At 43.2% G+C, this 26,533-nt stretch overlaps 1 protein-coding gene across 14 annotated transcripts in view; it reads right to left on the bottom strand.

Moving 5' to 3' along the window:
- TACC2 (transforming acidic coiled-coil containing protein 2) overlaps window positions 1-26,533 on the bottom strand; it is a 160,855-nt gene that overhangs the window by 131,540 nt on the left and 2,782 nt on the right. For 8 of the 14 annotated variants that reach the window (XM_060274797.1, XM_035137488.2, XM_035137496.2 and 5 more), the window contains exons 2-5: window positions 17,114-17,288; window positions 13,424-13,502; window positions 5,804-6,015; window positions 4,235-4,360 (exon numbers count right to left, since the gene is read on the bottom strand). In XM_060274797.1, the coding sequence (XP_060130780.1) occupies window positions 4,235-4,360; window positions 5,804-6,015; window positions 13,424-13,456 (371 nt within the window). In that variant the 5' untranslated portion in view covers window positions 13,457-13,502; window positions 17,114-17,288. Of the gene's footprint in view, window positions 1-4,234; window positions 4,361-5,803; window positions 6,016-8,391; window positions 10,176-13,423; window positions 13,503-17,113; window positions 17,289-26,533 lie in introns of those variants that run through there. The other 6 variants (XM_035137493.2, XM_035137499.2, XM_060274798.1 and 3 more) reach the window with 3 other exon arrangements.

Genomic DNA, 26,533 nt, shown 5'->3' with positions numbered 1-26,533 from the left:
TGCCCCATGAGACTAGGGCCCTACAGGATTTAACCTCCTTCCGCCAGGCCTGTAAGATAGAGCTATTCCGCCTGGCCTTTAATTTGAACTCAGCCTGATCTTTTATTTCCCTTCTCTTCCCCCCTCCCCCCCTTTTATGAAGATTACCTGCTCTGGGACCTCACAGCTAATTCTCCCCTGGCCTCCTCACTGGCCCAAGTACATCTAATTTAGCCAGCTAGCCCTGGTGACTATCTAATGTTTATTGGATGTATTCCCCCCAAATTGATTCTTGAACTTGAATTTTTTTGTTATTCATGCTTTTATACTGTATTTTATGCTGCATTTATGTTGTATTACAATGAAGTGTTTTAAATTTGTTGTTAGCTGCCCTGAGCCCGGGTTTTTGAACCAGGAAGGGCGGGGTATAAATAAAAAATATTATTATTATTATTATTATTATTATTATTATTATTACTTATTACCAGCACAATCTATCTCTGCCCAATACCAGCCACAGCCAGAAGAGGTTTTCCAGTGAGCTTCCAGTGACATTGGTGTTTGAAAATGCGCCCCCAGACTATGCATCTGTTCCTTAAGGAGGAGGGCAATCCCATCCAGAACAAAAAAAGGATGCCTATGCCCTAGGTCCAGAAGCCTCCAACCCACAGGCCTCCTCCGCCTTGTCAGGATTCAGCTTCAGTTTGTTGGCTTGTGTCCAGCCCATCACTGTGTCCGGGCATTTGCTCAGGACTGGCACAGCTGCACCAGATTTGGTGGTAAGCAAACCTCCAAACCTCAACTTGTAGTTCTACTAAGGAAGAAGCAAAGCCACAGGGACTGCTTCCTCTCTCTTTCAAACCACCTGTGCCAATGCACCCTGTGACACTGATGGGTAGTTTCCTTGTTTATATTGCGCCAGTGGTGATCAACTAACAAAATGTCACAATGTGTTTCTAGTGCCTAGCAAGGATGACCATTCATTAAAAGTTTTATACCTAGAAAAGAGTTGGCCCTTCCCTTCCCTTGGGGTCCCTTCCAACTCTATGATTCCTTTCTTTCTGAGGGTTCATGTATCACAAATTAAACAAGTGTGGGGAGAGAGTATGGTTTTCGATTTTGATAGCATAATAGCCTTTCAAATAATATTTGCAAGAGTGCATTGTTCCCTATGCTTCACAGCTTCAAAGAAAAAGGTATGGGCGAAAAGCCCAACAATAAGGATATAAGAACAAGACTCCAGTAGACATAATGCAGGTGACAAGTCCTAATAGAGTTCATGTTGTTAACTGCAAATCTTTCTAAGTCTCTGATCCTAATCAGTGGGGCTTACTTCCAAATAAATGTGTTTCAAACTGGGATGCATACAAGCCTTTCTTTTAAAAAAGAAAGAAAGAAGGATGGGCCACGCTACATTTATGCTGCTAATTGCACACACCTACATCATATAAGATCCAACAGCTCCAAGCACATTAGGAGCACATTAATGGGAGCATTCTCCTGAATGTGGAATTACAAGTTCATGACCTGTCTGGCCGCATGCTAATAGCAATTTGGTAGAGCTAGATTAGCAGACTCACTTACCAAAGCAGATTGGGGGGGGGATTCTATGTGCTAAGTGGTTTACCACTATGCATTAATTACAGTACATTTAACAATACCAAAGTCCCCCTTTTATACTTTATTTAGATTCACTCTTTCCTGCTGGTTATTCTCATACATATTAAACTAGCAGATCTTAAAGGTGTTGCTGAAGTTGCATTAGACAATGCCAGTAGTTGTACTGGACACACTTATCAGATTTATGAATAGTGTGAAAGGTTGCAGGTGGGAACTTTACCCTTTGTCCATTGATCCAAATGTTTTATTCTCCACCAAATTAACATGGACTTGAAACCAATGGAAATCGACCCCTAGCAGTGTACCATTACCAAACCTCCTATTACTGTATAAGGAAAACCACAATTCTGTTCACGTTGCTTGGCCTGATTAGCTCTTTTCAGGCTAAGTGGGGACAAGTGCATTACTCTACCCCTGTAAACATTCATGGAAAGTGTCCTTCCATCAGTAGGACACTCCCCTTCCATTCACAAAGAAAAAGCTTAGGATCTAAACCATATTGCGTAGCATTGAGAAAAGTTATATGCAAGTCTGATTTGGATTGGATTCAAAGGCTCTTTTCTTTCCATGGGCATCCAGGGGTCGTGGGATAGAGAGGATGTCCATTTCAATGCATGGAGAGGAAGGGCTGCAGGTAGAGCAAGGTGCAGAAATCTCCACCATCACCCATTCATCTCTGCCATTTGTACTCTACCATCAGTAACAGCAAAATGGGGGTATTCCAAGGGTGTTCCCAGGTTGAGGTTGGGCATCTGATAAGGGCAAGTCTATGCATGCAGACTTCCACAGGAGCTGGAATCCTGCATGCTCAGGGTTCCAAGTCCTACAGGGGTCTTCACATGTAGGCTCCCCCTTCTCGCATGTTCACAGTCAACGTGCGACTATTGGGGAACAGGCTTAGGAAGCCAAGTGATTTGGGAGATGAAGTCAGCAGCACGGGCTCACTGCCCCTTTCTATGTGTGCAATTAATGTGATAAGGGGGAAATGGTGTGCCTTTAAAAAGTAGGATTTACTTGCCACATCCTCAGAAGATTCCCAAGAAGTGCATGAAAAAGTTGAATTTCACCCTGTGATTTGCTTATCAGAGTGCTGCAGTGATGAGAAAAGTCATATTTTCTGGGATACTTCCTTTAACTCACCTCTTAGAGTATATGCAAAACATTCAGTTTATGGGCTGAACATATTGGAACAGTGGGACCTCATGTCCACTCATGATGAATTCACAGTGTTATCTAAATGTGAAGTACACTTTGCTTTCATAGGTGCATTTGACAGCTTGGTAAAATTTGACAGCTTGGTAAAATTGTAGGTTTCAGGCTAGTGGGATGGGGTATTGCATCTGGGACCCGTTTATTTATCATGACAGATATGAATTATCTGCACAGAAATCCAATCCTGGTGATCACATATTTTGCAAAATGTACAAACAGTCCCAAAGGGGCAGCAAAAGGAATGTTCCTATGTTAACATCTAAGTGGGATTTGTGGGCTTTGTGTCAAAAATCTCTCCCACATTATTGTACCATTCTCCATCAATGAATGAGAAAATAAGTCACATTCAAAAACTATCAAAGGGGAGAGAATTTTTTGGTAAAACTCTCAAAGGCATGGTTGAGGTTTTCTGTCATGGTTACTTCTGAGGCTAGCAAGAGCTGTTTGCAACTGACCTTGCTTTCATGACACCAGTGGTCTGAAACCTCCCCTAGTACTCATAACGTAAAGGGGATATCAAGTGGGATATATTTTTTTAAATTAAATAATTCCTCCCATGATTTCTCACCCCACCCCACCCCCAAGATAAGGCAGTGCAGGTAGCCAGGGTGACAAAGTGCTGGAGGAAGGTTTATAAGAAAGGAAGAAATGCACACTGCCCTCAGCCATGTCACAATGACAAGGTAAGCTCAGTCCCACACCAGATGAGATGCATCCCTTTTTGCTGCTTGAGGTAAAAAATGGAACATGCCAGCTTCTTCCCCCTACCCCCTGCTACCTGCCACCTCACTGCCGCCCTGCAACTGGAACTGCACTCTCTTAATCTGCATTGGTCCCTGTTTCCAGCAAGATCTCACCAAAGTCTTGTGAGATCTCCTGCACTCCACAAGACCTTGCAAGCTTTCGCCTCACCCTGCTTCATCAGTGGGCCGGGCCTGCCCCATGCCTACCAGAATTCTAAAGTGCCCAAATAATGACGCAAGGAAATCAAAGCTTCCTTTGCAGAGGCCTGGAAGGCAAAAATTGGCACCATCACAGTTAACCATCACAGAGGCATGAAAGCTGGAATCTCAAGTTGAAGTCTCTGTATTTGTTCACCAATGTCTTTTGCCCTTATTGATCCAAAGTTAAAGATATGAAATATAATCAAGGATTTAAAACAGCCAGGGTTATAGAAACAAGCAGAACCCAAGCCATGCTCTGGCATTCAGAATAAAAATCCCATAAGCAGCCTGAATCTCTATAATGTGATGTTTTGGAAAAGCCAGAATAACCTTATTTACCAACGGCTGTGCTTTCTTAGGGGTTGCAAGCAGGCAATTAATGCAAGACTCCACATATAGATGGAACAAACAAGCGTGCTTCCTCATGCTAGCTCTAAGAGCCCCACACTTGGTAGTTGTTCACAAGGCATATTTTGTACCTGCTGATGATTGGGGTCTGGGGCCTTAAGTCTTCATTTACATCAAGCCCAGCAAAAAGAAGGTTTGGGAGAAGCGATTGGTAGGGCTCCCTTTCCTTCCAGTCAGACACTAAAGGGCCACTCCCTCTGTCAGAAAAAGGGTCGGGAAAAGAGAAACACACACACACTCATACATTTTTCAGAAGGAAACCTTAAAATTAGAAAATCAGACCAGCATGCCACAGATTGCACTCAGAAATTTCTCATTGAGTCCTTATACATCATGTATCAACACAATTATATTTCTGAAGTTAACTCTAGCAAGACTAACAAATGCGCCACCCAGTTCAAATTTCCTTCTACGATACTTCACTGACAACAGCTCCTTGCAGGAGTGAGTGCGTGCTCTAAGGCAGTGTTTCCCAACCAGTGTGCCTCCAGATGTTTTGGGACTACAACTCCCATCATTCCTGACCACTGGTCTTGCTAGCTAGGGATGATGGGAGTTGTAGTCCCAAAACATCTGGAGGCACACTGGTTGGGAAACACTGCTCTAAGGACCAAACCAGATGTTGCATCACATGATTATTATTTTTAATTATCTTATTTTTACTTTTAAAGTAACAGCTGAAGGTGTGTATTTGTGAGAGAACCGGACTACAGCATTTAGGGAAGTGCTTAACAATTCCCCTTCTAGAGATCCCTTCTAAAAAAAGCATTCCCAAACAATTATTTCCTCAAGGGGATAAGCTGTCATGCTTCCCTCAAGAGGAAAAGAGAAGATGTAATTTTGGAAGGAGCAAAGGGTTAATAGACCCTTCCCATGTACCATGGTCCCAACCTTGATTGGGTCCCTCTGTGACTACTAAATGCATTCCTATTGCAACATCAAGTTGGCAGTAAAACATTGCTTGACATTGTTAGTCTTCCACTTTCCTTCTCAAGCCTCCTACCTGAAAGAATGCCAAACAGAGAATGCAGCAAGCAAGTGGTGTATTGCAGAATATGCAAGCTTCAGTAACCGCCAATCGGGCAGCCTCATAGTCAAGGCCATCATATCCTCGGACCTCACCTTGATTATTTTCATGCATCAGTTGAAAACATACTTTGTTCACCCAGACTTCCGGAATAGGAAAGGGATTTGGCAATGTTAGTATAGTTGCTTGTGTTAAGCTACGTTTCTGCTTTTTCTATATGCTGCTTTTAGAGGTTTTAATTACTGCTTGTGATGACTGTACTTTAATGATGTTGTATACCGCCTGTGGGAGGACCCCTATGGGAGGTATAGAAATGCAAATAATACATATCACCCACAAGAACCACCTCCTGGTTCTATACTCTCCATCACTAAAGTGGATCTAAATTCCCACTTCAACGTAATCATGTATTGAAAATAGTATTGTAAATATCTGCCTTTTAAGTATGCTAGCTGACAATGTAAGAAGGTGGTTAGTGGAGTGTTAAGTGACTTTTAGTTTGCAATGCTAACTGGGTTGCTGTAGTGGAAGTTATCTTGGGCAACAGCCTACTTCCTCACTTGCATTCTGTCACAAGCCAAATACAGGGCAGTAAAAAGCACCCTTTGCCTACCTTGTATCTGCTGCAGTTAAGGAAGTCACACTATCTGGCAGTGGTAATGGAACATCAGCATCCAAAGGCGAGGTATCCAAGGTGACTTGTTCAACGTATCTGTCTCTGTTCTTTTTCCTCTGCCTTTTCTTTTTTACTGCTCTCTCATTGCTGGGTGGCTGAACTGGTTCTGGAACTGGAACTGGCACAGGAACAGGAACTGGAGGAATATCCTAGAAGGTAAATGAGAGAGGTGGATGTTCACTTAAAGAGCAAGGAGACCTTTTAAAATTAATACTTAAGGCAATTTTAATGCAAAGTTGCTTATTTTTTAATATATATATATATATATATATATATATATATATATATATATATGTACTTAAATGTACTATCAGCATTTCCCCCTCCTAATTTCCCTATGACTAGTGGAAAACAATTGAGCTATAAAAGTGCATAAGGAAAATCAACTCTAGCAGGGGGAAATGGAAGAGCTGTTCTTAAGCTAGGTATGATGCTCTGAGCTGGCCCCTAGAGGGTATCCTTATCTCTTTTTCCAGCCCAGCAAATGTTTCCCTGTGGTCAGCAAATGTATCACTATTCCTAACAGAGGGAGAGAGCAAAATTGAACTTAAAAAGAAACAGCCCACAATAAAGAGGCAAAACACAGCACTGCAATTTTACACACACTCAAAATAAAGTGAAGTCAGAAGGCATCTTGAGAGTGTCATGCAGTAAGTACATCTGTGCATGTACTTAAGGAAAATGCACAAAGATAAAGCCGCGTGGAGAGCATGCAAGGACATATCAGCATGTGAGCAGAATGCCTCTTTTCTCAGGGAACAGCTGCACATGGTGCTTAAAAAAATTCATTATGTGTAGAGACTCTGAGCACAGATACAGATGACTTGTTGTCAGGTACATGATAACATGTGAACACCCTCTGAAAGAGCCTTAAAGGTAAAGTTAAAGGGACCCCTGACCATTTGGTCCAGTCGTGGATGACTCTGGGATTGCGGCGCTCATCTCATGTTATTGGCGTACAGCATCTGGGTCATGTGGCCAGCACGACTAAGCCGCTTCTGGTGAAACAGAGCAGCGCATGGAAACGCCGTTTACCTTCCTGCCGGAGCGGTACCTATTTATCTACTTGCACTTTGACATGCTTTCGAACTGCTAGGTTGGCAGGAGCAGGGACCGAACAACGGGAGCTCACCCCGTTGTGGGGATTCAAACTGCCGACCTTCTGATAGGCAAGCCCTAGGCTCTGTGGTTTAACCCACAGCACCATCCGTGTCCCTTATACTGAAAGAGCCTTGTGGCACCTTAAAGACTAACATACAGTATATGTAATACATTTGCATTTAGAAGGGTAAATTTGTTAGTCTTTAAGTTACCACAAGATTCTCTGCTTTATTTGCTGCAAGACTACTCTGGAAACTGTTAGAAACACAATGCTCTTCTTTTCCTGGTTTAATTAAAATAATGATAAACTACCACCTTCTACTAAAAAGAAGATCATAGGCAGTCAGTCTCCAAAGAGTGACTTTCTGGGTTTGCTAGGAACAAGGCTATTCCACAGGGCAGAGATGGCCCACCAGATGTTGTGAGATGACAGCTCCAGTCATCCTTGTGCACTGGCTTTGCTGGCTGGGGTTGATGTTGGAGATATTTTTGGAGTCCAACAATATCTGGAGAGCCACAGGTTCCCAAACCCAGTTACAGTGAGTGCTTTCTTCAACATCAATTTTCAGGAAAATTTAAAGGTCCTTATTTATAGTGCAGTAATAAGAAACGTATATGATCTTGTGTCATAAAAGAAAAACAACAACTTGCTATAGTGTGCTATTCCCCCCTTTAGATTATAGCCTCTTTTTTGGTGCAAGAATGATGAGAGAGTCTTCTGTTTAGTTTTTTTTTACAGTACAAGGATAAAGTAAACACAAGCAGCTCCAACTAGCCAAAGTATTAATTTTACCCTGGCCTCAGCTGATCAAGAGCTAATGAAATGATATTAATTCTCATCAGCTATATAAAAAGACACTCAGTGCCAAAGAGTGAGAAGCATGTTAATAAAAATCTACTTGTGGACTGTAGCAGATGCTATTCAAATTGGACATTATGTTCATATTACGTAAGACTTCGCCCCTGCAAGTTCCTCCAAAGGCTAAGTTTCTGAACCTAGTTTTAAAGCCTTAGCAACAGTGTTAACAACGCACGCACTGCCACAATATTGGGTTTCAGACATTCCAAGCAGGCTGAAGCTTCTCCATTCGTCATCAAGCACTTAATTAAGCATCTCTTTTAAAAGCAAACAAATCAGGTTTTGAACTACTTAGGAAGCCTGGAGGGTGGGTAGGAATGTTAATAAACTTTCTTAATTGGCTCAAGTGAATCTAGTTCCTAGGTGTGCACACACAGAGAGAGGCTTCTTCCTGTGGTACTTTTCTCATTAAATGCGCAGCCTTTTAAGGCATGCCACAGTTCTGGCTGAAAGTCAGCTTCGAGGAGTGACACGAAGTTTCCATTCCTAATAACTCTGTGTTTACAGGGAGACAGAGTGCTGGAATAAATCTTAGCAAGGCAGACAATAAAGCTGTTCTTCTTACCTTTTATTGTCATCACATCTCCCATTGCACTTTTCTGAAGTCTGTGCACACATACGCACATACATACACACACATACGGTAGAAACCCGCCTGTTACACTCATCAGTAAACTCGCTCTGAAGCAGCCACTTCCTCCATAAGGAGCTTAGGAGGGACCTATCTGGCTGCAGGTGAATGCTGGGAAGTGGACCAAAGGTCATCCCCATGGCGTCAGGAATCAGATTTCAGGAACAATTGCCAAAGGACCCGAGGAAGGGAAGATGAACACATGCTGCCCAGAGCAGGCCACACAGCCTTTCGGCCAAATATTGTGCACATGTGCATCTTAGCAGGCTAGGAAAGGAAAAATAAGTGTGTACGTAATAGTCTGGAAAATAAAATAAAAATGATTTCATTGTCCTTGTTTGCAGCAGCCAAGGAAACAGACTAAGTCCACAGGTATGAAATGGCTCCTGGATTGCAGAGTTTGAGTTTATTACTGCGCTCCACACGTTCGGGCTGCAATCCTGCGCACACTTACCTGAGAGTAAATCCCACAGAACTCAGCAGGGATTACTTTTGAATAGGCATGTATAAGAATTGCACTGCCCCTCTGCCTCTTTGACTTGACCTTGGTGGGAAATTCTGTATCGTTGCCCCTTCTAACCAGTAGGTCATGTGCAATGTGATCCCAAGCATGCTTAGTCAGAAGTGAGATCCTCTCTGTTCAGTGTGACCTATCGGTTTCTTAGGGGCAATCTAGGCAAGTGGGGTTAACCACATGTAGTTTATCTAGGTATCTTCTCTGATCCATAAAGTAGCATGGGCAGGAGAAGAGAAAAGCAAAATCGACCCATTCGCCGCCACCACCCTTCTCTCTTTGTGCTCCATCACTTTGAGCAAATGTCTCTCAGCTCTGGTCACTTCCTATATAAAAACTGGACTGGGAGGAAATTGCCTAAAAGCAATGGAGAGATGTAAGGTAGGGTGGCTGTGTTTGCCACCACCATGGTCTCTGGAGAGAGAATGTAAAGGGAGAAGCCTTTTCTCCCTCTTTTATAATACTAGCCCTTAGGGGTCAAATACTAGGAGATTCAATATGGGCAAAAGGAAGTCCTTTCCCATCCAGTGCATAGTTCAGCGATGACGTTCACTACCACAGGACGCAATAATGACCCTCAACTTGGGCAGCTTTAAAAGTTTAGGCAAATTTATGGAAGGAAAATACTACTAGTCAATGGCTATCTGTTATCTCCCGTATTGGCGGCAATATTACTTTGGAGCACAAATGGCAGAAGCTCGTGCTCTGTTTGTGGGCTTTCCATAGGCATCTCGTTAGCCACTGTGGAAACATGATACAGAACCAGATGGGCTGTTGGTCTGGTGTTGTTATGTTATGCTTCTGCCTATTTATGTTAAGCACATGCATAGTTTCTATGAAAATGGGACAAAAATATATTTGAATATTTTCATTAACCATGGATTGCAAAGCAACTAGGATTCTATAATTTAGTTGAATGACGCACTTGTACAAAATGAAACCCAAAGGATTCATAGGCAGTTGCCTTATACTGCCTTATACAGACCACTGGTCCATCTAGCTCAGGATTTTCTGCACTGACTAGCAGCGAATTCCCAGGGTTTTCTAGGACTGAAACTGGGACTTTTTGCATGATACTGTTGAGTCCCCGGTTCATCTGTCTCATGCTCTTCAGTCTTTGGCAAAGGAGACAAGTTTTATACTGAGCAAACAAGTGATGGTAAGGAAACCCAAAGACCAAGCCATTTACATGAAATCAAATATGCCTCATTAGATTTTTTTTAAATAATAATAATAATAATAATAATCATGGTAACTTTGAAATATACAGTTCTCAACGCTGTAGAATTTAAGGGATAATCCCAGAGGCAGTAGCTTCCCCAAACATTTGTGTTCATGACCTTTTCGTGTTGTAATAGATTCTTCAAAGAACTTTACACTGTTTATCCTCTTAACAGGTGCAGCACAGGCCGTGACAACTTAACCTGCTGCTCAGCAAGCATAAAGGTCCCAGTCCTGTACATTGCTTTCTGCTTGGAGGAGAATAGGGGAGATTTATGGAACAAACCTCTTCTGCCAAAATCGGTTTGTTAGTAGTAAATCTAAAATGAACACTACAGGACATAGGAACAAGGACACAGGTGGGTGGTTTTAGATCAAAAAGTATTGCCAGTATGCTGCAAATCTCAGCTAGATCACTGCAGCTGAGAAATATGTAACTGATTTCTTCTAAAGCAGGAGGAGGGAAACATTTTCAGCCCAAAGACCACATTTGCTTCTGCGCAACCTTCTGGGGGCCACATGCCGGTGATGGGCAGGGTCAGAGGCAAAGGTGGGTGGAGCAGTGTATGTGTACCTTTGTACAGTAGGTGTCATGGACTGGTTGGATGCAGAGAAATGGTGGAAGGAACCAGCTGGGGAACCCCCAAAGGAAGAAGGCTCAGAGCCCAGGGAATGGTGGTGGGCCGATGATGAGTGGTCACAGGGAGAAGAGGGAGAAGACTGGGAGGTGGAGGCGTCAGACGCTGGGGACAGGGCTTAATGAGCAGGGGGAGTCTGTGGCAGAGAGAGGTTCGGAATCAGAGGCAGAAGCTAAAGTTGGGGAGGAAAGGTCATGAGCAGGCATAGGCAAACTCGGCCCTCCAGATGTTTTGGGACTACAATTCCTATCATCCCTGACCACTGGTCCTGTTAGCTAGGGATGGTGGGAGTTGTAGTCCCAAAACAACTGGCGGGCTGGTTTTGCCTATGCCTGGTCAGGAGGCAAAGTTGAGTCTGGCTGGTGTAGAGACAGATGCCTCCCCTGCCTGCTGTGACAAGCTTCACCTCTGCCCCAGTCTCCCAGAACCAGAAGAGCCATGAACAGGACAGAAGAGACATTGGCTGCATGTAGATGCAGTCTCAGATTGCTTGGAGAAAACCCTGGAGAGGAAGGGCCTTAGGCAGCTGGGGGGGGGAGGGGTGAGAACCTTCAGTCTTAGCAGGGAAGAGATGCTGTGCTCATTAGACCTGACACTCTGCCAAGTCTGTGCAGATCGTGCTTTTGCTAATAAAGAGTTAACTCCAACTTGCACAGTGTGATTTACTACCAGCTTGCTCTTGACAGTAGGCTAAGTTCTATGCATACCACACATTCACACAGCCCTCCCTATCCTCCATGCAGGCAAGCAAATCAAAGTTCAAGGACACATTTTAACCAGGCAAAAATAATAAGAGAGAGTGTGGCCTAGAGGGAGAGGAGGTGGCCTAAAGAGAGTCCCAAGGGCCAAATAGAGGAGACTGGAGTGGAGGGGTGGGGGCTACATCTGCTGGGGGGGGCTGTTCTTTATCCTTGTTCTACAGTCACAGAAACCTAAGATGTAAGAAAAACCTCCAGTTATCAGAGCCAGAATGTTTACACAGTCCAAGATCCATTATTTCATTGAGCTTCCTCTTTGTTTCCCTCCCTTCCTGCCTTCCAACATTTCATCCCTTCAGAAAATTCCAGCACTCTGTATAAACAGCCTTGCAAGGGAAATGCATGTAAATCCAAGAGAACTTTGCAGATTTCTCCATTTGTTGACATCCATAATCACTTGGAAAGATGGGTTCCAGAAAACACAGAGGAGCAGGGCACTGGCACAGCATTGCAGGCTCCTCTGTTACCGCCACAGTCAGCTATGGTTGCAACAGAAAAGTGGCTTATGTAACAGCACTGACTTCCAGTAATAAACTCATTGCTGTGTTCTAATTCACATGCAATAATTTAGTTTCTTCTTCACCCTTCCAGAGAGAGCTCACTGCTATGCAGTGGGAGACCCAGAAGAAACACTTCACCACCATATGCATGTTTTCCTTTCCTTTAACTGCATCACCTCTCTTGCAGTATCCAAGCAGATGATAGCCAGGCCTTCTGAGCTCTGTGCACTGCACTATGTAAGCCCTTGCAGCCAGCTGATTGCCAGGGCTTGGGCGGTTCCCACATACGGTAAGAGCTATGATTGTTGATGCTCTCAAAAGACTGTGCACAGGGCTTTGCAGGTGCTACCCATCAGATAACTGGTGTTTCTTGAAAACCCCTTTAGACCAGCTACATTTTTACCATCAGGTGCAGGACAGATGGGAATGGCAAGGGTGGGAGCTCTGTGGTCTGAATTTGGATTTTCAGGTCTCTCTGGCTGGCCCTTGGGACTCTCCGTAGGATATTCACCCTTCCCCAAGACACACATCTCACCAGCCCTGCTCTACATCCTTCTCAAGTGTTTTTCCTCTGCAGGAATGTGGCCTGAAAATGTGATAATGTCGTCCACTTGCTTGGATGAATAGAGAAATGGTTGGATGGAGAGATGAGTATGTGCAGAGATAGTGTAAAATAACTTACAGTGATTTATAAATAAGTTTGCAATTAGCGTCAAGCGCATGAATGTCTGTCCAATCACAAAATGTCAGACCTGGAGGAAAGGTCCTCCTCTGTGGAACAGGCCACAGTTCACCTTGGCAAGAACTTTTTGTATTAAGCATTGTTCTAGATTTTGTCACCCATTCTGTAGGTACCAGTACATTCCCATTCCCATTCTCTGCCATATCTTTTCAAGCCCTTGTTTGTTCTTTGTCTAGCCTTCGGTACCAGTCCTCCTGGCTTCTTAGCTCTCCTGTCCCTCTGCATGGCACAGCCCAGTCTATTTGAGAGCATCTTGCCCAAATCAACACCTAATCTCAATTGGATGGTGATCATATCTAATCCAATTGATGGATTGCTTTGCTATAGCTGGCCTTCCTGACTCAGGCTCCTTGCTGGTGTGAGTCTCAGATTGCTGCTCTAGGAAACATCTCCTGCAAATATCAATATCCTTCTCCCCCATAACAATAATAATAATGAGGAGGAGGAGAACTTGAAAGGCATGAACAGCACTCAACCCAGTGTCTGATATGATTCCTACTAATTCAAAGTTTGAGCTTTTTAACACTGAATAACATTGAGTAACATTCCTGAGAAGCTCTGGTTAGTTATCTTGAAAGTATCATCCCACTCACCTGATTTTCTGGACTGCTGTTTTCATTGCCCATTTTGATAGGAAGGTCTCCAGATCACTCGCTACATTAAGAAAGCCAGCTGCAAGAAATGAACATCTGTGTAAATACTGTGATGCTCCTGTGCCACATAGGGTTTCCCCAGCATTCAAATAGCAGCTTCACAAATGTTGATAAAAGTATGTGCTCCCTATTGATAATACTACCCACCCCCTTTCCTCTAGTTTTGCATTTACACATCTGATTTGCTAACTTGTATTTGTCATTCATGCAGAACTAGAACAGATTCTTACATGAATCGTTTATGCATCATTCTGAGTCCTAATTTTAGCAAAGTGACTTCAGTCTGTAATTGACACAAGCAAACACTGAGCTACCCAGAGATTCCATTAGAACAAAACCCTTGTGTTGCTTTGCTTATGTACACATGCACTCCCTGGTCCACTGATGGTGGTGGTTGTTGCTTTGTTAAAATATGACTTTACTGGGAGTAAGACATGCACTTCTGAGTAGACAAGCACAGGATTGTGCTGTAACAGTGTTATTCTAACCAGGACGTGTAAAAAGCATTAGCACGATGAAATTCAATACCCATATGGTATGAGCATATGTCCTATGATGTTTTCTTTTCACCTAATTAGAGCTAATCTCTTAATGTCCACTTTGCACCAATGACTATGCTGCAATGCTTTGAAATATTTTAAAACTCCCCACCTTTGCTTTAGGCTGGAATGTAGAAGCTGGCCACACAATAATCCTGTGCATGTTTTCTCAGGAATAAATCCAGTGGAGCTTGTCCCCAAGTAAATATGGATAGAATTGCAACTTTGACATTGCTATTTATTTTTACTCCAGTGTAGAGGCACAAGGGGTGTGTCTCCCATGTGTTGTACCACTCTCATACAAAATGGCAAATTTATAGGTATATGCAGTGTACACAGGATTAGGACCCTCTGCAGTTAAGTGCACCCCCCCCCCTAGTTATGTGTATACATTGTTAGCTAAGAAGATACCTTTGCAACATCAGTACAAACAATGAATTGCCATTGTTGAATTCTAGTATTAGAGTGTGCTGGGTTGTGTCTACTCTTCATTTCTCCTACTCCCTGATTAAAGTCAGTGGATGCTGGTCCATTGGGGGGGGTCCAAACCCAGTGCCCATAAAGGCCTTCATTGGTGCCACTGAACCGAACTGAGTATTGTGTTTCTAGCCAATGAAGTCAAAGCTGTGACTATTTGGACACTGGGAAACAGGATTCCCTGGGATCCTAACAGGATGGGATTTTTAATGGTGCAACTGGAGTCTCACCTTTCTTGAAAGAAAGAAAGAAAGAAAGAAAGAAAGAAAGAAAGAAAGAAAGAAAGAAAGAAAGGGAACATATTGCGCAGGCTCCCTTCTAAGCCAGGGGTTGCCAACCCAACATAAGCAGAAGCAGGGGGAGCTCACAGGAACTCAGTTCCAGCACCTCTCAGCTGGACACCATTGCCATTATAAGAGAATGAAAGAGGTATTCATGGTGAGTTCCAGCACCCCTTTTTCTAGAAAAATAGCACTGAGCAGAAGGATGAGGATAATGCTTGATCTGGCTCTGCAGGGCATAACACTTGCTGGAGCTGGAAGGGCTCATTGGCTTCCAGCTCTACTTGTCTATGATGCTAGCAGCTCCTCTCCTTTCCGGAGGGAAAGATTTGTGTGCACAGTTGTTGTGGGACACAGATGGAGATGAGAGATAGGACAGGTTCTTGGAGGATGTTGAGGATGGGTGTACTGCTGAGGCCATTCCTCCTCTTCTGCTTTGGCTGCCCACAGAAGGACTTTTTGAAAGGGGAGAGCTCAGAAGTGTCATAGCTGTAGGCATTCCTCTTTGCTGCCCAATGTCCTGGTGGAGCAGGCAGCAGGCAGCTGCTCTGGCCATGGAGCAGTTTTTGGGAAGGGTGGGTGGGTGTGTATCTCTGTGCATGGAGTTGTGATCAACTCACTTACTGCTCTATTTGTTTTGTTTTGCAGTCATATGGAGCAGTAGTCAGGCAGCTACAGGGGCCAGCAAACTTTTTCAGCAGGGGGCCAGTCCACTGTCCCTCAGACCTTGTGGGGGGGGGATGGAACGAATTCCTATGCCCCACAAATAATCCAGAGATGCATTTTAAATAAAAGCACACATTTTACTCATGTAAAAACACACTGATTTCCAGACCATCCGCGGGCCAGATTGAGAAGGCGATTGGGCTGGATCTGGCCCCCAGGCCTTAGTTTGCCTAACCATGAGCTAATTTAATGTGTGTATTGGAGTGGGGGAAAGCACAGGAATTGCCTGTCACTAATTATGAGGTTTTTTTGTTTTAAATGGCAGTGGGTGAGTTGAAGGAACTACAATAATGATTATCCCATTACTGCTGTTTTTGTTTTGCTGCCTGCTGGCATGTGGAGCAGGCAGCTACGTACTTGAGAGGGGCCTCAGTTGAATATGACAGTGATGGGGAAATGGCAAACTTTTCTAGTTTCTGCTGCATGCCTTAGAGCAGGGAGTGCTCTGAAACTTGGGGTGTGGGTGGGGTGGGGTGGGGTAGGGTAGGAGAGAGACCAGTACAGAGACATCATAACATCCTTTCCCCTTATTGTCCCCAAGTTGGGGGTGGCGGCAGCGCAGAGTCATTATCACCTTTCCCTTCATTTTTCCCAAGTTGTTGGGGAGGTAGTTTGGGGAAAGAGCCCAGTGTAGAGGCATCATCATCATAATTATGGTCATATTTTCCTAGACTGCTTCAATCTGTTTGCAGGTGGGGCAGTGCAGAAGCTTTATCACCATCATAATTAGCATCATAATTAGTAACATGGTTTTTTTCTGGGTGGGGGCACTCATTCCACAGGCACCGTCATTATCATAAACTTTCCCTCCTACCAAGCAAACAGAGTGGATACTTCCCAAGTTGTTTGGGAGAGGGAAGCACAAAAATATTGCTATCCTCTCCTCACACACCCTCTTGTTTTGAAGCATTTGCATTCATTTAGGTGAAGGAATAGGATCACCCACACACACAACAAAAAGGGTTGAACACAGGGCCACACAGAGTATAAAGGCATCACTGCTCATACAACTTTTACTTAAGCACAATACCCTCCATCATTCCTCCTCTAGAGGTTCACATGGGTCTCTCCCAGCAACATCCCCCCTTTCTCTGGTTCCACCACTGGAATTCTTAACTTAAGAAAAAGGTAGACCCCAGAGACAATATGAGGCAGCTGACACACCACACCACATGAATGCTTTACCTAGCTATGCAATTCCGTCTCATATGCCATTCATTATGAATATCTCAGTATAAACCGCCACTGGAAATATTTCTGTCCAAACATGAATTGTTTCACTAGACTCTTAATTAAAACACAATTCTCTTCATTGAGAGATTACAAGATTTTGCATAACCCACTAGGCTCAGGTCTCACAAATAAGTGACATTTGCATATTGATTTTTTAAAGAAATAACAAAACCCAACCAGTAAATTTCATTCGTGTTTTCCATTGTTATTCCTAGATAACATACTTTTAAAGCATGTTGTTTTAAAATACAGTTTCAGCTCAGCTGTATTTCAGAATATAGTGCTCATGTAAACCTGGCCCCATCAGAAACTCGGATATCTCTTTGTTGTGAGAAACAAAAAGACGAATAGGAAGAATTTCTTAGCACACTTACATTCCAGGATAATTGTTTTTGTTGTCCCTCTGACTCCCTTCTGGCACTTCAGCAAACAGTCTTTGGCAACTCACACTTTCCAGCTACGCACCTCACCAGCCTCCACCTTTGTTTTCCTCCTCTGCCTTCCTCTCCTCCGAATCACATGAATCTGGCTCTCTTTTAAATGACCCACCTTGAAATAAGCATAACCAGTTGAACAAATAACTTTGACTCCACCCCAGGTACAGAGCAGAACCAGTCAGTTCCCCTACACTGACTCGATAAGTGCTACTTAAGAGGGAGAGACAGATCCCTGAGGATATGGAGCTGAAGACAGACATCGCAGCATATATCAGAAAATGGAAAATTTTGTTACCTTCCTCTGTTTTCCCATCTCATTTAGAGGACCATGCCACATATGACCTGTGGGCTCTTTGTGGGTATCACCCCCCCCCCCACTGCAACATTCACAAACACTTTATTATCACCTCAGGACTCTCAGCTTACATTTTAAAATACTGCATGAGGAAAACATAAGGAAAACTTTTTTGTTTATTATGTAAAGTATTTTCATAGCATCCTTCAAAAAAATGGATTTAAGGGCAGATATAATAATAATAATAATAATAATAATAATAATAATAATAATAATAATGCCCCACCCATCTGACTGGGTTGCCCCAGCCATCACTTGGGTTGTATCCACTGCTGTCACTTTGCCTATATCCATCTTTGGTATGTTCAGCAGCAACAGACAACATTGGACATAGCCCTGGAGAAGCTAACACTTCCATCACATCAAAATGCCTACAGTGAATAATGCACAGCCCACACATCTGAAATACTGCTTATTACGGCATGTGGGGTACAGAGACGGACAACAGGACTAGGACCAGCTGCCTCAGATACTGCTGCATCAGGGGACTTACGTATTGGTAACCTGCCAGTTTTACGAGGAAGTGAACTACCCTCCAACAAGCATGGTTGAAGGGCAAGTACAAGTGAGGAAGTAGAACTGGGAGTGAACCAAACCGTATCAGGATGAGCTTCAGCTGCCAGGCAACTGTGAAGTCAAGCCTCACCATGTGAAACACGGGCAGTAAAATAAGTGGGAACCCTATTGTTGCTTCAGATGGGCAGGTACATAAGATCAAGAATGAATGTGTGTGTGTGTGTGTGTGTGTGTGTGTGTGTGTGTGTGTGTTAATGAATTCAGAGTTTCCCTTCGGCCTGTTTGTTTTCCCTGCTATCTTCAGAGAGCTTGCTGCTGTCAACTGCCGACATGACTGTCTGTGCTGGGAATAAATTCCCAGTGATTCATATTTGATGGGTGGAGTCGCACAGACAGAAACTCTTTGAAATGAGGTGATGCAAGAAGCATGGCACCTGTTTATGCTATGAGTTAATAGTTAATAGTTATTATTAACCCTTAAAGTCAGCTCCAATGACAACAAGAGATCGTGTGACAGAGCCTGCTTGCATAAAACTACCAACTCCTAGGCAGACTTCAAGGTCTAGTGCTTAACATAATTCTGCACAGTACTGTGGCATGTTAGCACAATATGAAGATATTCAGCCTGTTTCTATACAAATCTAGACACACCCAAACCCACTGAAATCATCAGGTTCAGGAGATGCACCAAACCCTGTACTGAATTGTTGCCTAAACAGGAGTTCAGGCCAAAGGATTATTACCTTGTTTGCACCAGTATTCTGGGCAACTTGTATGCACACAGCAGAGCTATACTGCTGCCAGTGCTTTTAAGGAGACTCTGTGACATCACCTGCTCCAGAAATGGTAGCAGAACACCTAGAAACAAAACAGCAAGTATCTCATAGAAAGAGCACCCGCCTTCCTGAGCGGGATATTGTAGAAACTGTCTATATGGGTTTCCAGAGGAATGGACATGTCAGTCTCTTGCAGCAAAATGGTGAAGAGTCTTAAGGACTAACATTGGGGCAGATCCTTTCATGGACAACAATCCTCTTCATCAGATGCACAGAGTGTTATCCCAAGTTGCAGCTGTGACTGTTGCATGCACACAGTTGGAAGAGGGAGTGTTACAAAATCCGATTTCCCCATCTGCAGTCTGAAGGGGTTCAGTTCACTCTACTATCACAGAACTCTGCCGGTTTATATCCACCTCATTTTGATGTATGTGTTGACCATGCATATGGCAGTATATAGCTCTCTCTCAAATAATCTGCAGGGCGTTTTATAGGTTACTTGGAGCCTACTTCTATATAAAAGGCCCACGTGACGTGGTTCCCCCATTTAAAATGATCTTCCAAGCACAGTGGGAGCCTCTCTGAAAAAAAGTGGTTCCCATGCAGCATAAGACTGGCCCCACCATGTGGATGAGTAATTCAGATGTTTCCCCACCTCCATCATGGACCTGCTGTTGGACAATAAACTCCTAAGTCACAGGGAGAATACTTAAAGGGCATCTCAATCAGAGGCAATGATAGCTGTTGGAGGCTGCTCTTTTGAGTGTAAACAAGCAGTCAGTGACTCACACATAAAGATCTGTTTTCCAAATAGCTGCAGGACCATCCCTACAATCAAACAGAGTGAAGCAGCTGCCTCAGGCAGCAGATACTGAGGGACAGGTGGGGAGGTATTACCATAGAGAACAGAGCTGTTTGCATCATGTGAGCTCTCCTGGGTGCAGAGGAGGATGGTGTCATTGTCGATGCACAATTCAACAATGCTAATCTGGTTGGCTTCTCTATGTAGAATGGGGAGAGTGCCAGCTTGCTCTTCCCCCCATATAGCAAAATGTATTGGGCCAACACTGAACAGCAGTTATGTCAGTACATTTGCAGCCATGAAAAGCCATGAAATACTTGTGTTTCTCTCCAAGTATCATTGGACTCCAACTCCCATCAGTCCCAGCCAGCATAGCCAATGGTTGGGGATGATGGAAGTTGGAGTCCAGGCTTACTTAATAAAAGAAATAAAGTAAAAAGATGGCACTAATTAGTTTCTGGGTCTATTTTTACACAAGCATCTATTTTCACTTGATGGTTGTGGTACAATTCCAGTAAGCCTAAACAGGAAAAGACCCTCCCTGGAAGGAACAAAAAGGTCACTTAATGAACAAAGTGTCTCAATTGCATTGTGACCTAGTGATTAAGGCCAGTTGCTAAACCATATTATCATGCTTTCTAACTGGATCATGAGGCTATGGAAGGGAGCTCCAGCAGGTCCTTCTGCTTGGCTGTTGAGAAGGGAATGAACAAAACCAGCTTCTGTTGCCCCAGATGGCATAATCCCTCAAAGCTTCAAGCAAACACCCAACCTAATCTGCTTCTCCTAATGAGAGAGCTAAAGTTGTGCAACACATTTGCTTTGCCAGCCTGGCTCTGGCACTATTTATACCTGATGTGATCATTTTCCAGTCACTAAAACAAACCCCCAACAGCATGAGGCGATCTGTTTTCAGGATCTAGGGACACTTATATTTAAAGCTGCTTGTGCAATACCCAGTGAGACTTCACTGCACTTGCAAACGCTTTAGGGAACTTGAAGACCAGAGGGTCAATATGTAGCTTTGCATTTTGTTGCAGAAGGATAGGACTCATATCTTGTAAATATTACTGGCAATGAGGTTCTAAGTTTTTTTAAACAGGAGCTGTGAGGAAAGAGATGGGATATTCTCCTTGGACCTTCTCCTTGGAAATCTGCTCTGTAAAATTTGCCATCTCAGTAATGATGCTGTCTACCCAATGTGGGTGCCCTGGACTTTGGCTGACTGTGACTTGTCTTTAATACTGTTTGTGCCTCCACCTATGCTCAGCCTGTACCTTTGTAAATAAATCCAACTGTTACAAAAAGGGGGGGCATATGCCCCCCAAAGGGACCTCCTTTCAAAGAAAAACGGAAGCCAGGTAATGGCTGTGCCCCAGAATTTCTCACTTATCAGAGACATGGGGTGAGCGTGAGAGTATATTATTTCCAGATGCTGTATCCTATGGCTCTCACATCCACATTAGATGTGCTGCTTTTAGATCTGAAGGAGATTCTGCTGTTCCCCCTCCTGGTTTCTTTACCTGCCTTCCCACACCCAAGTAGAAGCTCATCTCTAACCTGAAATGACCTTGTTAGGGTGGGTAGGTTCAGGGGTGGACTTTGGTAATATGGCACCCTGAGGACAAAATTTGGCACGCGCCTTCCAAATATTTATTATTTTCACAATAATTACTTTTGGTACGTTTACCCAGATAAATATAGTTTGTTTATTGTTGTTACTACTACTACTACTACTACTACTACTACTACTGTACTACTACTACTGTAACTATTTCGCACCCCCTCGACTTGGCTCCCTATGCAGGGGAACTGCCCTAAATCCAGCACTGGGTGGGTATCTTAACACCAGAACAAATTAATCATGTACTGTACTTTCTTTGCACTACTTCATTATCAGACTGGCATGCCTCTGAATACCAGTGTCTGGGGGTTACAAGCAGGTGAGAACTATTGGACTCATTTAACTACTGCCTTCCAGACATGCCTCAGGGAGATGCCAAATCTATGGAAACAGTTTTAAAAACAACACAGAAAGTAACCACAAATATGTTTAAAAACAATACCAAATGCACCCGTGTCGGAGATCTGGATGGGAAGCATCCAGATTGGGGAAGCGTGTCCCATCCAGTTGATGGGTTTCCCATAGGTATCTGGTGAGCCCACCACGAGAACACAAAACTGGACTTGATGGGCCTTTCCAGCAACACTCACCTAAGGTTCTTGCATTGTAAAATTTTATGTTTTGGCAGGAATTGCTGCAACTCCCGTCTGCAAGTTACCGTCCAGAATGTCGAGGAATATTTCCTCCCAATAACATATACTCTTCTGGAGAGGAACTGGTATTTGGGAATACAGAAACCCTATCCCCCAGACCTCACTGTTTTGATCTGGAGGAGAGCCAAAGGTTGGCCAGACTCATCGGCTCTGATCCTAAAAATATCCACACACGTAGAACCCCAATTTGCAACTAAGACTTGGAGTCTGTAACTGTTTGCAGAGCTGAGGCCAATCTATGCATAATCCAGGGACAAGGGTAGGGGTTTCGGTGTTGTGTTGTTGCTCACAGAAAAGATTTGGGTGGGTATTAATATGAAGGAAAACAATTCAAGGTTTCTTCAATCTAGGGTTTTTTGGGGGGACATAGTAGATATACTCACATAGTGTAACCCTCAAAGCCTCATGCACCCCCAAGCTGAGTGCACACTAGTGTTACACCTGTATGTATAGCACAAGCAAATTGTAGTTGGGCCGGAATCAAGTTATAGTGCATTGTACATAGAAACTAAAACCAAACCCCCATGTAGGCTGTCTTGTGCTGGAGTGTTCATTTTTTACACGGTTCCTTTTCTACATGTTTGGCTCCTCCAGACTGGTGTTTGTTTGTTTCTTGCATATTTTGTGTATTCTGCAACATGTCGTTGGTGCTAGAGCAGTGTGTTAGTGGTGGATTTATATACACAGGAATATACAATACAGTATATTCCTCTTTATTAGTTGCTCTTGAATGCTTCCCCAAGACCTTAATGATTATCTGTATTTTTTTTTTCAAATGATGCTTTAGGTTTTAATGGTGTACAATCACCTTGATATCTTATAATATAGTGGTATAGAAATACTTTTGTAAGTAAAATAAAAAAGAGAACTTGCTTGCATTGTTGCTCTCTAGAGGTTTATTCTTGGGCTATAGTCCAGCAAAAGCAGGACCAAACAACAACAACCACCTCATAACATTTGTAGTATAAAACACTGCAGAAAGTGTTATGTGGAAAGAATGCAGACTGCCCCTAGGTTTTTTGCAGGTGCAAACAACATTGGCAGCAGGGTGGTGTTAATCGCCCCAATACCATCATGAGCGCAAATAATCATGAATGTACAATAAAAAAGGCATTCGGAGAGGCCCCTACATTGATGCAAAAGTGATAAATGCAACGAAAGCTGAGCCTGCACATGACTGGGGAGAAATGAAATGTCACAAAGGTGGCTGCTACCTTTCTGTAGATAACATCAAATGAATGGGACAAGACTTCATATTTTCCTGTGTAGAAATGCCTGGCAGTTCTGAATAAGATTCTCCAGTACACAACCAAATCTCCATGGGCTACATGCATCCGCCATGATACCCTCCCACTTGCCCCTTCGTGTCAGCATTGCAAACAAATCTGTAGTACTGAAAGAGTGAAGCCTGGTGCATTGCAGTTTTGGGGCTAACTGGAAAGGTCCCATTCCCAAACTTCAAGGCCCTGTGTGCAGTACGCTACATGGTCTATGTGCCACCACAATCTATATGCTTCTGTTGTGTCTGCTGAGACAGCTGGTGTAAAACAGGAGACGCTGGGCATAACAAAAATACCTGCTGCAACTTTGTATTGCTTTTTTTGAAAAGCTTGCAGCTTTTTTTTGGAAGTGGCTGATTTTATATTTACATCAACAGAAATGTTGAGTGCTGCTGTGGTCAGAATGCCATCTGTGAGCCACTGGATGTATTTCGTCTTTAATAACACTGCAAACTAAGTTTAGCCAATTTTGAAGCTGATTTGAATGGAACATGACTTTTCCTTGACATTGGAAATATCACCATGATTACCTCTCCCTTCAATAAACAAGGATTCTTGTCCTTTTCAAATAACTCAAGCTTCTGACAAAAACAAATGTTGACCACAGGTTTCATACAACTTTAACTTAATGGTGGATTTTGGCTCAGCACAACTGCGTAATATTCCAGATCTGTGGGTAACAGTGACTAGTCTAATAAAGAAAGTGGTTAAATGTAGTCATCAGCCTGTGAGTTGGGGAGGACTTGGAAACAGTGAGCAATAAACCAGTTGGGATGTTTTGCAGACAGCTTTTTCCAATACATTTTCCCTTTTCTATAGTATTTGCCTCGCGTAATAAGATAACTCAAACCATCTGCACTGACTACTTCACTTCCACTGATTTGTAACTGTTCCAGTTACATTATTCCCCAATGTGCACTTCATGCTACAAAAATGGTTGCAGTTCCCCATTCAATCCATGTTGTAATGAGGGGTGAGTCTACACAAGCATGCATACCACTTGGCCACTGCAATGGCAAGTTTGTGTGTATATAAAGCCTTGCAAACTATTATGGAATCAGTTTTGATGAAGTGTGTATTTAAATATTTTAAGGAAACCTTTTTTTTAAATAAAATGACATGCCCAGTTTACTGACACCAATGCCCTATACAATTGTAGTTTAAAGGGAAGGTGGGAATATACATGAAAGCTTTACCCTTTTCCAACATCCCAGTGTATGCCAGATCCATGGCAGATGTCCTACATTTAGTGCCAAGGTCTGCACTTGAATGCCTTCCCCAGATTAGGAACCCTGGGGAAGTTTAGGGAAGGGCCACAATTCAGTGGAAGACCATCCATATTGCATGCAGAAGGTCCCAGATTCAATCTCCAGGCAGGGCTGAGAAAGATCCCCCCTCTAAACCCCTGCCAGTCAGTGTAGATAATATTGAACTAGACGGTCCAATGGTCTGACTCAGGATATCGCAGCTTCTTATGTTAGATTTCCAATTGGAGGGAAGCATTCAGTTGAATGTGATTACCCTTCAGACCAGAGATCAGCAAACTTTTTCAGCAGGGGGCCAGTCCACTGTCCCTCAGACCTTGTGGGGGGCCAGACTATTTTTTTTGGGGGGGAATATGAACGAATTCCTATGCCGCTCAAATAACCCAGAGATGCATTTTAAATAAAAGGATGCATTCTACTCATGTAAAAACATGCTGATTCCTGGACCATCCGCAGGCCGGATTTAGAAGGTGATTGGGCCGGATCCAACCCCCGGGCCTTAGTTTGCCTACCCATGCATTAACGCTCAGAAGACAAACATGGAGCCAACATACCCAGGAGTGCTGGGGACAGGACTTACATACCAGCCCCCTCCTCTCTTCAAGTCCACATGTGTTTCTCCAAATACATGAATGTATACAGAAGTCAGAACAGTTTTCACCACAGCTTGCAGACAACAACTGTGTGCAATAAGTTACTGTTGAAAGAGAAACTCATTCACCACTGGAGATAACATATGCAGAGCTGGACATGTTGTTTTATTTGGTTTCCCATGCAGCAATCTGTTCCAAATAGTTCCAAAAAAACAACAACTGTGTGCATGCAGCTTTTATACTGGGCTCCCTCCCATGTTCCTAAACTGGGGTGGTCAAGTTTCGCAGACAACATAGGATAAAATCTTGATTTCTGTTTCCCATTGTACCTCAATCCAAAACCTGAGCGAGGCAAATGTGCTTGTCAAGTCCTAACATGCACCATGCAGTATGAATAATTTAATTAGTCCAAGAATGTACTTGTGTGATGTTTCAGACCTGCTGAGCGGTGCGCTTGTAAACGTGCCATGATGCCTAATGTTCTTTTTTCTCATAGCGACAGAGCTCAGCATGCAGATTCCAGAAAGAAAGAAAAGGGAGTTTGTCATTCATGTACTGTATAGCTTTAGTACAAAGCTTTACAGCAGTGGGTGTGTTCATCGCCTCAACACTGCTCCGATTCCACCTTAGAATCAGCTCTTTCGTGAAAAAAACAAAAACAAAACCTACATAAAGCAAACCATAACATTCCATGATTTTGACATCCAGTCCTTATGACTAGGAGAAAATGGACATCTCAACTTCTTTGTCCTATTGACTATTTAGGTGACAGTAGCAAGCAAAATACTGTAGTACATTTCTGTGGTGATGTTGAAATCTGATTCGATTTCAGGCCTCTGATTCGTACTCCATTAAAATTTTGGAAACTTTGCAGAATAATTTTTTCCAGAAGCTATTCTCTCTACCATCAGGAATATCAGCAGCTCTTCTTCGTACAGAATCCAGGTGGCCAACAATTAAGGCAAGAACAGATTGTGCTCAGTTAAAGTATATTAAAAGAATTTCTACTAAGCCAATTGAGCATTTTCCTGTGCTGTGCTATATGGAATTGGATAATAACCAACTCTGGAAAGCAGCTTGGCAAGATGCTTTGGACAAGTATTATTTTCCAGAACCGTGGTCTGCATTGACCAAGAAGTGTCAAATAAATGATTGGCTCTTCTGGATAGAATCCAGAAGGGACCTGCAACCAATGAGAAATACCCAATTTCCCCCTTGGTATTCACTCCTGAGAACAGAGCTAGTTATCTGGCCAAACTCTCACCAATTTCCTTAAGAAATGCCTTTATTGAACTGTGTTTCCAAGTGAGGCCCACTCTAGTCTTGGATGGCTGCTGTTACAAGGTCCCATACACAGACACACTTTGTATTTGTGGCCAACCTCAAGTGGAAGGCCTCACTCATTATCCGTTAGCCTGCCACTTATATAAAGACCCAAAGAGATCACTTTCTGAAACCTTTGTTGACAGAAGCACGCAGGTACACTATAAATG

This window comes from Zootoca vivipara, chromosome 5 (assembly GCF_963506605.1).
Source record: "Zootoca vivipara chromosome 5, rZooViv1.1, whole genome shotgun sequence".
Classification (NCBI taxonomy): domain Eukaryota; kingdom Metazoa; phylum Chordata; class Lepidosauria; order Squamata; family Lacertidae; genus Zootoca; species Zootoca vivipara.
The sequence above is the reverse complement of the archived record's forward strand: the minus strand, read 5'-3'. Positions and strand labels throughout refer to the sequence as shown.